This window comes from Neophocaena asiaeorientalis, unplaced genomic scaffold, assembly GCF_003031525.2.
Source record: "Neophocaena asiaeorientalis asiaeorientalis breed wild unplaced genomic scaffold, Neophocaena_asiaeorientalis_V1.1 scaffold134, whole genome shotgun sequence".
NCBI lineage: Eukaryota > Metazoa > Chordata > Mammalia > Artiodactyla > Phocoenidae > Neophocaena > Neophocaena asiaeorientalis.
Genome location: NW_020185339.1, coordinates 4,753,216 through 4,767,366, shown reverse-complemented (window position 1 = coordinate 4,767,366; position 14,151 = coordinate 4,753,216). Strand labels below are relative to the sequence as shown.

Below are 14,151 nucleotides of genomic sequence, written 5' to 3'. Positions count from 1 at the left end.
CTTGCAGTGGAAGGCAAAGTCCCAACCACTGGACCACCAGGGAAGTCCCTCTTCAGAAGTCTGAGTGATTAGCCGATACAGAATAAAAGCAATTCAGTAAACAAAATCTATAAAAACATGTGACCCAGAGGGAAAAAAAAGCAGAAAACCTATCCTTGATAATAAAAAGGGAAAGAACGTAAATTGTTAATTGTTATAAAAAGGGAAAGAATGTAAATAGTAAAGCAATTTGGCAGCATCTATGAAAAGTGAAAATATGATTCAATAGTCCAATGTTTAAGTGTATCTATTAGAGAACCTCTTGCACATATACACAGGGAGGCAATTATAAAATGATTGCTGCAGCATTATTTATAACACAACATTGGGAACAAGGTAAATTTTTATCAAAAGGGAAATTAATGTATTTAATGAATACTATACAGCAACTAAAAGGATAAGTTACATACGTAAAGACATAGATAGATACAAACAAACCTAAAAAATACAACTTTCAAATAAAAAATGCAAGTTGCATAACAACTCCTAGGGAATAATAAAAACACAAAACAACCTTATAATTACTATATATTACTTCTGAATATAAGATAAGAGTATAAAAATAGACTAGAAGATTCAGAAAAAAACTCATGATAGTGATTTGGGAAAGAAAGGAAAGAGAAGTAGATTAGGGTTGATGGTTAAAGAAGACAATGGTAATGTTTTAATTTTATTAAAAGAAAAATTATAAGCAAATACAGCTAAATGTCAACAGCTGTTAAGTTTTGGTAGTTGGAATATGAATGTTTATTATATTATACTTTTCTGCATCTTTAAAATTGCTCAAAACAAAGTAAATTTCCCCACACCTCTACAGGAAAAAATCTTGACTCCGCCCCAGCTTTCTAAAACTTTAGTATTACTGAGGAAATATTTGGGATGCTGTTGCAGCCAGCTTCCTGTACTTTCAGGTCTCAGAAAGCAGCAGGAGCATTCTTGAGCTGCTGGGAACCCATCTAACCCTATCTGCACCATCCAAAGAGAATCTTAGAAGCCGCTTCATTTTCTTCAAACCTAAAAATATAGGTCAGTAAAATGCAGAGGTGATCAATTACCTGCCTCCAGGTAAGCAGAGAACAATAAAATCACAGCTATACTTAAATTTCTAACACTCCCTGAAAGGCAATTTACTGGCTTCGGAGGTATCTTAACAAGTAGCATGTCAGTCTGAAAAGTTTCAAAATTAAAGCCTGACCTCATCTTACTTTAGACTTCATCAAAATTCACTGAAAATCCCTTTATCCTTCAAATTTTACCTGTTTCAGCTTCTGATTCTGAGTCGTCTTCCTCATCTTCTTCACTAGAGCAACTAGATTCATCTTTTTTTCCTTCTTCTTCATCATCAACCTTTTCTTGTTCCAGAGATTCAATACGGGATGCGTTTTTCTCAGGCTCAATAATCAATGTCTCTTTGCTGTGAAAGGAAAAAAGCCTTGAAATAATTATAAACACAAAAGGTGAAAATACATAATGAATACATTAATTTTTCCCAGAACCACAAAATCTAATAATCATACTTGTGGCTATCATGACAACTCATTTAAAACAATAACAAAACCTACTTTAATATTTTACTTACTTTTTAAAGGTTTTCTGTGATTGATTATTGTCCATATTGGCTGTTGATTCAATCAGTGGAGATTTCTTCTCCCGTTTTTCACTATGGAGCTTTATAAAAGTTATGCAAAGGAAAATAAGAATACTATTAAAATAACATTAATGAGCAAAATACAGAATTTAATAACAAAGTAGCTTCCCAAACACTAAATGAAAACAAAACAGACAAAACAAATAAAAGATTTGTTTTACCTAAAAAGAAAAGGGCTTGGATAAAGAATAAAAAGAACTAGACAATTTAAAAGCTCCACAGAGGGGACTTCCCTGACAGTCCAGTGGTTAAGACTCTGCACATCCCCTGCAGGGGACATGGGTTCGATCCCTGGTTGGGGAACTAAGATCTGCTGTGCGGTGCAGCCAAAACAACAACAACAACAACAACAACAACAACCACTCCACAAAGGACGAAGTTGGATTTGTTTTTTTAAGATCCCTCCAACTTTAGTTTACTGAAAAACCAGGGACCATTAACCATTTAGGATGTCTGATAATATTTTACTTAAACATCTGCTTCCTAGTTATGTAACTCCTTGCTTATCTAGCGTATGCTATTTTAGAAATCTGAGATTTTATAGTCTCCACCCTCTAAGCAAACTTTCTTATGAAATTACAAAAAGATACTATTATTGAGAACATACACATTATAGAAGTATTCATTTTGGGAAAGGGATGCTAGAGAAATGGGGATAAGCAACACAAAAGGCCAAAAAAAAACCCCACCACTACCCCTTTATTCTCATTCACTGTCATTTAATTTGATCGCTAGGAATAACTTAAAACCAAACAGTACAAAACATCACAAGAATACTTTTCCAGCTGTCTAAGATTCAAAGTTATTAAGAGAATTCACTAACAGAGACAATTTTTAGACAATCATCAAACATACCAGATTTTGTTTCTTTTGCAACTCTTCTAAATATCCTAAAATGTCTTCATCTGCTACATCAAAGGCTGTCTGGCCCTACGCAGGAAACAAGAGCGTTGGTGATAATAAAAAAATCAATAAATTATAAAATGCTTTCGGTGATTCTGTATGATTATACAGAAAGAAGTTAGATAACATTTTTAATGGTAGGTATAAAACATGGTACATATGACTTGAAGGAGATGTATGAGAAATCCCTGTGAGAGATAAGCAGCTGATATACCTCCCCTTACTTTTTTTGGTAACAGCTTTATTGATCTATAATTCACATACAAGTCACCCATTTTAAAGTATGCAATTCAATGGTTTCAGTATATTCACAGAGGTTTACAACCATCGCCACAATCAATTTTAGAACATTTTCATCACCCCAAAAAGAAATGACATACCCATTAGCAATCCCCTCCCCACTCCCCCTCCCCCTGTCTGAGGCAACCACTAATATACTTTCTGTCACTACAGACTTGCCTATTCCAGACATTTCATATAAATGGAATCATACAATACATGGTCCTTTGTGACTGGCTTCTTTCACTTTGCAAACTGTTTTCAAGGTTCATCCATATTGTAGCATGTATCTACTTCATTCTTTTTATTGCCGAATAATGTTCCATTGCATGATCTACCACCTTTTGCTAATCTCTTCACCAGATGATGGACATCTGCTTTTGCTTTCTGGTACACAATCAATAATACTGCTATGAACATTTGTGTATAAGTTTTTGTGTGGACATCTGTTTTAATTTTCTTGGGTATATTGTTATGAGTGGAATTACTAGGTCATGTGGTAACTCCAAGTTTAAACTTTTTGAGATCTTATTTCTACTTTACCGCCATAAAAATTAATTATAAATTCTTAGTAGAGTAATAAAATAAACATATGTATTTCTAAACTACTTAAAAGTTCAGCCAGCCACAGGTATGACTTAGTTTCAAAAAGTAGTCCAGGTGAACATCTGTCAATCTATTTTTATTCATAGTGGAAAAGAAAATTTCAAAGAGCTGTTGACCAAAAATAGTAAGGATTTTTCCTGCTGCCAGCTTAGTCCTTATAATAACCCTACTGGTACAAGTCTCCAGAATGCCAGAAAGTTCATTATTTAGAATATATTCTACCTTATATGCATGCAAAATTTCTTAATTTATGAATTTCTAAGAATATAATATCAATGGAAGCACCCAAATCTACTCGACACATATGGTAATACTATTACAGAAAGAGTAATACTTCTTTGTCGAACAAGGCCAAATCACCTCATAAGTAGCTGGAAAAGACTTAATAATAAAAATGAATAAATGATTCACAAAATGTTTTACACAGTTAATAAACCTTAATAGAATTAAATAATTTATATTCTCATAACATTTTTTAGACTAAAACTATATTTCTAGAAGTTGAAATATTTAAAGTACATTTGAAAGGCCTACCACTTTGTTGACCATCTCCATATCACACAGACTGTCCACTAAAATTCGACATGCTTCTTCTTTACCCCAATGAGCTGCAGCATGAAGAGGTGTCCAGCCATCATAATCTTTAATATTAACATCATAGCCTGCCTGTATTAAAAGTCTAAACAAATTACAGTGAATTACATCATCATTAAAATCTAGAAATGATTGGACATAATTAACAGCTATATACCATGCAAGTTAACAAAAATTTGCAATATATTTCTTTTCATAGTTCAGAATCCCTCCTCCCCTCAACAAATTAACTAGGACAAAAGAATTCTCAGAAAACACTGGCATAGAGGATCTTGAGTTACTGCCATAATAATGAATTCAGTTTTAATTAATTCCTAATGACTATGAGTCTTATGGTTTGGTATGACACTGATTAATTCTTGTTAATACGTTTCTAACTGAAAATTTTGCAGGAGAGTCTATCATTTTTCAAAACTATTGGATCAATTTGTATGTTAAACTGATTTATTGTAGGGAATGTCTTCAAGTGTCCATATGATATATCATCTCAAGCTGAACATGTTCTAAAAATATACTGGGATCAAACAAAGTTATTTGTAGTGTCATTGTTGCCTTGTGATTAAGGAACTGGTTTGTGAAAGCCTTCATGAACCTTTATGATCTACCATTGGAAATTTTCATAGGAAAATGACTGTTAGAAACAAAACAAAGCAAAACAAATATTCCGAGGGGTCGAGTCTACTTTTCTGTAGCAGTAGAAAGCAGATATTCTAATCAACAAAGCTAGAAAACAGGAATACATTTTAATACAATGAAAAGAGTTGCATAAATGTTAGTATGCCCTTATAACTGTATATTGACAACAACCTTTATTTTATTTAGAAATTAAGCTCACAGAGAGCAAAGAATGGGTCTATAAATTGCACACAGCACAGCGCCACACACAGAGGCGAACACTAAATACTTTATAACTCAAATCTGGTTAACCTTAACCTTACTTTCCAAGATGCTGACCTTGAGAAGGGCTTCTTTTTACCTACAGGAGGTGGTAGTGATAGCTAATATATAACCATTTATTTATGTTTCAAGAACTGATCCCCTATTTCCTAACAATATCTAAAGCAGATGTTTTTAATTATGGCTCCATAGCAGAACCATCTGAAAAACTTGCTATTAAAAAAACGAAAAAAAGTTTTCCCAGCTCCACCCCAGTTCCACTGAATTAATCACTATCTTGGGAGATGGGCCCTGTCAATCTGTACTTTTAATAAGTTCTGCATATGATCTCACATCACTGCCTGTCTCCTGCCTGCAGATCAACATTTAAGAGCCAGTGATCTAAAAAACACGCTAATAGATATAAGTCAGAAGATTTAAGTTAAAAAAATATGGCAACTAACATAAATATTATCAGATACTTTATTAATAGAGACAGAAATAATACTGGAAGATAATAAAAATATACCCCCAATAGGAAATATGAACTATAATAATGTTAAATATCTTGAGCAATACAAAATTCTAAGTACTTGAGAGTCTGTGCGGAGAGAAAGGTAGACACACACACCCCGCCCCCCAAACATAAGGCTCTCTATATGCCAGGCCATGCAAGGATACTCAAAAAAATAAGACAGTATTTATTATGCTCAAGAAACTTCTAATGGAGGACAAAAGTTAAGTAAAACAACAATCAACCCTCACAGACAGGTTCTAAGATGAAGCTGCAATAGGAGTACAGAACTGAAAAGCATAAAAATCAACTGAAAGGGGTTGTGTGTGTTTGGGGGGAGGGGTAAGTGGGGAGACAGTTACATTTGAAATGGATCTCTTCTATTTATCTTTGATTTAATATTTTCTTTCCTAAGTAAAATATTCACAAATTTCAAAACTAAAAAAGAATAAATGGCTAGATAGCAAAGTCAATTTCCCACTGCTGACCTTTAGCCAACCAGTTTCCCTGCCCCAGAGATAACCATACTACTACTTTTGATTAGATCCTTACAGAGAGATTTTATGCATATATAAATAAATACAACTTAAAGTTTTAAAACATAAACACAAATGAGGCATAGTTCTTAACACATCCTAGTGCTCTTTCCATATCTATAAGTAGTGTTTTAATCACTATAGAGTATTCTAGTGAAAGGATGTATCATGATCTATTCAACCATTCTCCTACTCCAATTACAAACAATGCTGCTAGCACATACCTATTTCCTATGTGAGTGAGAATATCTGTAAAAAAATTCCTAGGGATTTCCCTGGTGGCACAGTGGTTAAGAATATGCCTGCCAATGCAGGGGACATGGGTTCGAGCCCTGGTCCAGGAAGATCCCACATGCTGCAGAGCAACTAAGCCTGTGCACCACAACTACTGAAGCTTGCGCTCTACAGCCCCTGCTCTGAAACAAGAGAAGCCACAGCAGTGAGAAGCCCGTGCACCGCACAGAAGAGTAGCTCCTGCTCGCTGCAACTAGAGAAAGCCCGCGTGCAGCAACAAAGACCCAACGCAGCCAAAAATAAAATAAATAAATAAATAAAAAAAAAAACAATTCCTAGAGGTAGTGCTGCTAAGCCAAAGAATAACTGTTACTTCGATAAAATTTGCTCAATAGTCATTTATACTTCCACCAATAATGTAAGAGAGTGCCTTTCCCCAAATTTGCCAACAGTGTGCCAAACATTTTGATCTTTGCCAATATGATAGATGAAAAATGATAATTCACTGTAGCTTTATCTGCACTTATTATGAATGAAGTTGAGCATTTTTTTTTCATGGGCTTAAGAGCCTTGAACTGAGTCAAAGGATAGAAAGGAACTTGCTTCCAAGTTGAAGAGATGGTGAATGAAGGTATCTAGATAGAAACAAGAGTAGGCATTAAGGCATCATGAAAGAACTTCAAGTAGATATACACAGCTGGAATCATGCATGCCTGAGGAGCAATGGTAGCAGCTTAGCTTGAAAGAGGAACCAATGGCCAGATGACTAATGGTCTTATGTGCTAAGCTGAGGAGTTTAAAATTCATCCCAATTCCTGCTGAGAATCTTAATAAAGGATTTTAAGAGCCTGGACAACTGAATTACAAAGACCACTTGGAAGCAGTCTAGAAATCTATTTTACAGTGCAATCCAGTACTCATATATGTTTATAGAAACAAGAATTTTAAGAAACAAAATACCTTTACCATATGTAATACTCTTTGATATTTTCGATTTTTTTCTTTTTAAATGCTGTTCACAGCTCACTAAGTTCATTTCATGACCCACTCTGATGGGGTTTGAAAGTCTGAAAAGTTTTGGATTAGAGAGAAACAGATGGGACAAGGAAACTAATTACAACTTAACTGTAGCGGCTTCCTAGTGGCACAGTGGTTAAGAATCCGCCTGCCAACGCAGGGGACACAGGTTCGAGCTCTGGTCTGGGAAGATCCCACATGCTGCAGAGCAACGAAGCCCGTGCACCACAACTACTGAGCCTGTGCTCTAGAGCCTGCGTGCCACAACTACTGAAGCCCACATGCCTAAAGCCAGTGTCCACAACAAGAGAAGCCACTGCAGTGAGAAGCCCGTGCACTGCAATGAAGAGTAGCCCCTGCTCACCGCAACTAGAGAAAGTCCGTGTGCAGCAACGAAGACCCAACACAGCCAAAAGTAAATAAATAAATAAATTTTAAAAAAAGTTAACTGTACTATTCTAGGAGAAGGCTTAAATTACTGAAGTGAGTAGGGATTGAAATAGGAGGAAACCCGGAATAACTGACCCACTTAAACTTCTTCACTGTTTTTACTGAGGAGAGGGAATAAGGAGAAGGGATTGATATAAGAAACCAAAGTGGAACAAAGGTAAAATAGAGGGTGCAGTAGATTTTGCTGAGGGCCAGTCTTATTAGCCTTTACATAGATATAACAAAAGTTATGCACTGAATTGTTTTTTCCATACAGTTGCCAACACCTTTGCACTGCATAAGTAAAAACCAAAACACAAATTTATTGTGACATAAAGGAGCTTTGCCCCAAAGATATTTGTTGATCAGTATATAACCCTATATTGTCTAAGTTGCTTATGGTTTAATATTTAATATTATGCTAACAGCACTCTGAATTCCAGTGTTCATGTAGTGAAAATCTAAAACAAAATCAGATAAGTTACATGTAAATAAACAATCAGTAGGAATCAAGCTCTCAGAATTTGATAATATGTTTATACACAACATTGTTCTTAGTCTCTGTATCCAGAGCTAACCTATCTGGGAATCTCAAAGTGACTCTAATAATTTACCAGGCCAGAAGGTAACATATAATGGTTGTCTGACACTTAAATTTCACTTATTGGAAAACTGCAATGGAAGAACAGTAGAATACTCAAAATTTGAGAGTGAAAGAAAGAACTTTAGAAATAAAGCAATAACATTCAAGGTAGTTTTCTCTTTCTCCCTATAGACAGACATTAAATAACTTACAAAAGCTGTTTCAAAATAATGTTAGCAGGTATCTTAAAAAAGGAAAAGTGAAATAAAGAAAACAAATCAAAGCAAAGCAGAAAAACAACTGTGAGAAGCAATACTTACTTTAAAACTTCTGTATAGCCTTTAGCGGCTGCAACATGAAGTGCTGTACCTCCAGATTTTGCATGCCGGACATCATTTATATGGCCACTATTTAGCCATTGTCTTGCATCTCTAAGCATTATTCGTTCTTCTTCTTTTCGAGCTGCTTCTATATCAACCCCTGATAAAATAAAATATTTTTTTTCATTTTTTTCTCTATAGTAAATGTTTTTGTTCGGAAATAAAATTATCCAAAACATTCCAAGTTTAATTGAAAATTAAAAGTGAAATTATATTTTTGAAAAATGGGCTGCTTAGAACAAGCTGGTTAAATAAAGAAATGTAGGAATACTGTAGATGTTTTATTAGCATTCTCTATTGACTATTTAATTTTTGCCCTACAGTATTATTTTGGCTTTCTTTTTACCTTTTCTGCTTATTCCTTTTGTTTTTGAAGATTTGAATACTCCCCAAGGTATTCCCCATCCTTTGGTCTAAAAAAAAAGTTTGTTGTTTTAAACAATCATATGTATTTAAGTCTCAAATTTTTATCCACTGCTTTGACCAGTTCTCTGTACTCTAGCCTAGTAGGTACAAATGTTTATTGAACACTTCAACTTGGAGGTCCTGTCCTCATCTAAAATTGAATAGACCTTAAATCAGATTATTTTTCTACCAACATCCCTTTCTTTTTCCAACATAGTACACTGTTCATACCATCAGTATCAGTTTTATAATTTTAGTAAGTTATATAGATGTTTATTCATTTAAAAGCATTAAGCGCTATGCTAGGTTGAGGTGATGAGTGGGGAGAATTCAAAAAGGGAAAGGACCTTCAAAGCGCTCAACATCCTGAGAAAAATATTAAAATAGAAATGATAATCCTGAAATTCCTCAGTGATCTCATGTTATCTTATGGCTTCAAATGCTGGTTATTTAATAAATAGCACATACCATGATGCATTTATACTCCAGAAGACAATGAGCTTATTAAAAAAGGTAAATATACTGCTTTTTTATCTTGTATCCCCACCATATGGATGGATACCTGATACAAAGTAAAAGGGATCAGTAAATGTTTACTGAATGAACGATGAATACATAAATACATGAGTAAAAAATAATTACACATACACACAACTCCTCAGCTAAGATCTCTTCTATAATTCATATCCATGTATCCAATTGGCTGGCTGGAATTTTTCATTCACTCATTCATTCAATCAATCAGTCAATATGTACTGAGTCTCTACTATATGTCAGGTACTTTATTAGGTGTTAGGGGTTTAGAAGTGAACCTATTACATGGCAGATGATACATCTGTGAAGGAAAAAAAAGCAGAGTAAAGGTATAGAAGGTAATGAGAAAGAGTTGTTATTTTATATAGGTTGGTAAAGAACAGTCTCTTTGATAAGGTGACATTACAGCAAGAAATAAAGTGACAGTCATACCATAATCTTAGAGAATATTCCAGACAGAGGGAAGTACTACAGATCTTCCTTGACTTACAATAAGGTTACAACAAAAGTTGAAAATATCCTAAGTCAAAACTGCATATGATATACCTATCCTGTCATAGCTTAATGTAGCCTACCTTAGACACGCTCAGAATACTTACATTAGCGTACAGTTGGGAAAAATCATCTAACACAAAGCCTGTTTTATAAACAAATTATTAAGCGCTGAATATCTCATGTAATTTACTGAACACTGTATTGAAAGTGAAAAACAGAATGGTCATATAGGTATAGAATGGTTGTTTAAGTGTATCAGTTTGGTTGTTTACCCTCATGATCATGTGGCTGACCAGAAGTTGCAGCTTGCTGCTGTTGACCAGCATCACTAGGGAATATGTGCTGCATATCACTAGCCCGGGAAAAGATAGAAACTCAAAATCTGAAGTATGGTTTCTACTGAATGTGCATTGCTTTCAAACCATCATAAAGTTGAAAAATCATTAAACTGAACCACTATAAGTCAGGGACTTTCTGTATTAAGCACTGAGGTAGAAGTCTGCTTGGAATGTTCTTCTGATTAGGAAAAGGCAGGTTGTCTATAGAGTAGTGAGGACAATGAGCGGGGGCAGGGTGACAACATCCCACTCAATTTAAGAGGATCACTTAAGCTGAAAAGTTAAGAGTAAAAACAGGTAGAAACTGGGAGGCTATAACAATAATTCAGGCAAGAGATGATGGTAACTTGAACCAGGATGGTAGCAGTGAAGGTAGTAAAGAGGTTAGATTCTGCATTCTTCAAGGCAAACCAACAGAATTTGCTGTTAGTTTGGATGCAGGAGAAAAAGAGAAGTCAAGGATGAATCAAAGGTTTTTAGCCTGAGCAACTAGAAAAATTAAATTTTCAATTTCGGAAATGCGAAGTTTGAAATGCACTAACAGACATCTAATTGAGTTAGCTGGATATCTGAGTCTGGAGAACAGAGAAGAAGTCAAAACTAGGGATGTAATATAATACATAATAAAATGATATAACACAGTCACCTCAAACTCAAGGCTAAAACCTTAATTTTCCCTAGCCAATCTGCTTGCTGTCTGTCTTATATTTCCTATATTAGGTTCCAATACTTACCCAGAAACCCGGAAGTCACCCTTAATCCCTCCCTTTACCTTATCCCCAGCCTCCATCCAATTAGTCAGCAGATTCTGAGTTGCCATTCCTAAAATGTCTTCTTTTCCTAAAATGTCTTCTGAATGGCCCCTAATCACTATTTTAGTTTGTCTTATGTCTCTCACACTTTGACGACTATAGCTGGCCCTTAATTCATTCTCCTCAGTTCCTTCTGAGTCATTCCCCACATCATCGCCAGACTGGTTTTTCTGTAGCAAAATACAATCATCTCTCTTTTCTATAAAAATCTGTCAATGATTGCTCACCTCCTGCAAGACAAAGCTCAAGCTCTTTAGTGCAGCAGACAGAGCCTTTTATGATTTGGTCTCAATGCATTTTTAATCTCTAGTCTTTCTCCTCTATCATCACCCAGTGTTCTAACCATATAGATCTTCACATAGATCAAGTACATCATGTGCCTGTGCTGTTGTGCAAGCTAGTATCCTCTATCTGGAATGTATCCTTACCTTGCTTGCTTAGTAAATTACCATTTATTCAACATACAACTAAACTGTTCAATTGAAGCTCAATCTCAAAAAAGGAGGCCATGACTGAAAAACATTTTTAAAATCCCGAGATTAGGGGCTTCCCTGGTGGCGCAGTGGTTGAGAGTCCGCCTGCCAATGCCGGGGACACAGGTTCGTGCCCCAGCCTGGGAAGATCCCACATGCCGCAGAGCGGCTGGGCCCGTGAGCCATGGCCGCTGAGCCTGCGCGTCCGGAGGCTGGGCTCCAGAACGGGAGAGGCCACAACAGTGAGAGGCCCGTGTACGGTGTAAAAAAAAAAAAAAAATCCCGAGATTACAGAAGTGCAGGTTAAGTCATCTTCAAACTAGAGATCTCATTGTTTTTTCCCAAATGTTTGCTCTTGGTGCTAGAACCAACTATTCTCTTGAATTTTTCTTTTTTTTCCTAAATATTTACTTATTTATTTATTTGGCTGTGTCAGGTCTTAGTTGTGGCATGCGGGCTCAGTAGTTGCGGCGCACAGGCTCAGTAGCTGTGGTGCATGGGCTCTAGAGCGCATGGGCTTAGTAGTTGCGGCATGCAGGCTTAGCTGCCCCATGGCACGTGGAATCTTGGTTCCGTGACCAGAGACTGAACCCACGTCCCCTGTGTTGCAAGGCGGATTCTTAACCACTGGACCACCAGGGAAGTCCCTCATTACTACATTTGAAAGAAACTTGCAATAAAGTTTTCCAAATAGACTTTATAAAAACAATTATATACACTATATATGTAATGGACAAAACCTATTATAATCTTTAATTACAAAGTATCACCATTTCTATAATAATGCGATTTTATACATATATAAATTTCCTTTCAAAAGATAATCTGCCCATCTTATTTAAAATGCCTTCTAATGTTATTCATAAAAGAAATTATAAAGCTGTAATTGTTAATACATTAAGAATAATCTTTCTACTAAATGACTTTTCTCAGACTGATTTATTTTCTTATGCTTAGTTTTTTTTTACCATGTCTTTTAATACATGAACATCTTTATTATCATTATCCCTTTTCTCTTTATCATCTTAAATAGTCTGACTTTTATTGTCTTTTATTATTCTAAATTTCCTCTGGACTTGAAATAAAAAAACAGCTACTTCTTCTGGATTTATCTAATTTCATGCTATCTTCACCTAATTACAAAGCAGTTACCCTCTGCTGCCACCAAATTGTGCCTTTATATGAATTATATATAAATACAACTCAAGTTTAAAATTAAAGTACATGTGAAGAGAAACTTCTTATGCTTAAGAAAATCCAGTTAGAAAAAAAAAACACTCTTGTTCTTAAAATCTTTCAAAAATACCACTGATTAGAGCAATAGACCATTAATTTTTGTTTAAACCCCACTGGACTATGTATTACGATACCTGTTTTCTAATTCCAGTGCTTTAACTAGGCTAGCAACCTTTGAGAAAGCCATAACTTCTTTGAATATTAGTATAATGGGTTAAGAACACAGACCTGAACCTAGGCTGCTGGGTTTCAATCCCTGATTTGCCACTTACTAGCTCTATTATCTTGGGCAAGACACAATCTACACTAATATTCAGTTCTTTTATTTGTAAGATAGGAGTAATGAAAGTACATACCTACCCACAATGTTGTGAGGATTAAATTAATTAATATTGTATGTGAAGTGTTTAGATCAGGAATAAGCACTAAGGTGTCAATTATCATGATCAGTTCTAAAAGTCTATGATTCTGCTTCTCTTTAACTACATTGTGGTCTAATAGGAAGAAGATCTTATAATGAATTTAACTGGTCCTTAATCCACCTATAATTGCAAGGTTTTTAAACAACGAAAACAATGTATATTGAACTAAATTGGGTGTGATATAATAAAGTGATTAGACTATTTAACATCTGTCACTGCTATAAAAAACAGTAGGGCTTCCCTGGTGGCGCAGTGATAGCGAGTCCGCCTGCCAATGCAGGGGACACGGGTTCGTGCCCCGGAGCGGCTGGGCCCATGAGCCATGGCCGCTGGGCCTGCGCGTCCAGAGCCTGTGCTCCACAACGGGAGAGGCCACAGCGGTGAGAGGCCCGCGTACTGCAAAAAAAAACCAACAAAAAAAACAACAAAAAAAACCCAACAACAGTAAATGTTAGCTTGAAATGTAGCCAATTCTCATTGGTAAGAAAAAATAAAATCAAATTGGAATTTTGTTAGCTAAGAAATGCAAAAATTGACTTGTGTCCCACACTAACTAAAGAAAATTGCATTAAAACATAAATCAGAAATACTTTCATCTACTATTCAAACATTACTACTTTCAAAGGCAATCTACTCAAGCATGACTAGTTGTTAATCAAATATATTAGAATAAGAAATAAGAGCCAAAAGAGTGATTAAAGAACTTTAAAATATTAAATAATAACTTTCTTACCAGGATAAATAATTTGAGAAATCTTGTCATTACTAGAGATATATTTAGGGTGCTCTTTTTATAAA

General features: G+C 35.3%; 1 protein-coding gene across 5 annotated transcripts in view; it reads right to left on the bottom strand.

The window, feature by feature from the left end:
• Positions 1–14,151, bottom strand: part of PPP1R12A (protein phosphatase 1 regulatory subunit 12A) — a 148,959-nt gene that overhangs the window by 53,250 nt on the left and 81,558 nt on the right. For all 5 annotated transcript variants that reach the window (XM_024737127.1, XM_024737130.1, XM_024737128.1 and 2 more), the window contains exons 4-8: positions 8,579–8,738; positions 4,010–4,154; positions 2,543–2,617; positions 1,619–1,707; positions 1,296–1,453 (exon numbers count right to left, since the gene is read on the bottom strand). In XM_024737127.1, the coding sequence (XP_024592895.1) occupies positions 1,296–1,453; positions 1,619–1,707; positions 2,543–2,617; positions 4,010–4,154; positions 8,579–8,738 (627 nt within the window). The remainder of the gene's footprint in view (positions 1–1,295; positions 1,454–1,618; positions 1,708–2,542; positions 2,618–4,009; positions 4,155–8,578; positions 8,739–14,151) is intronic.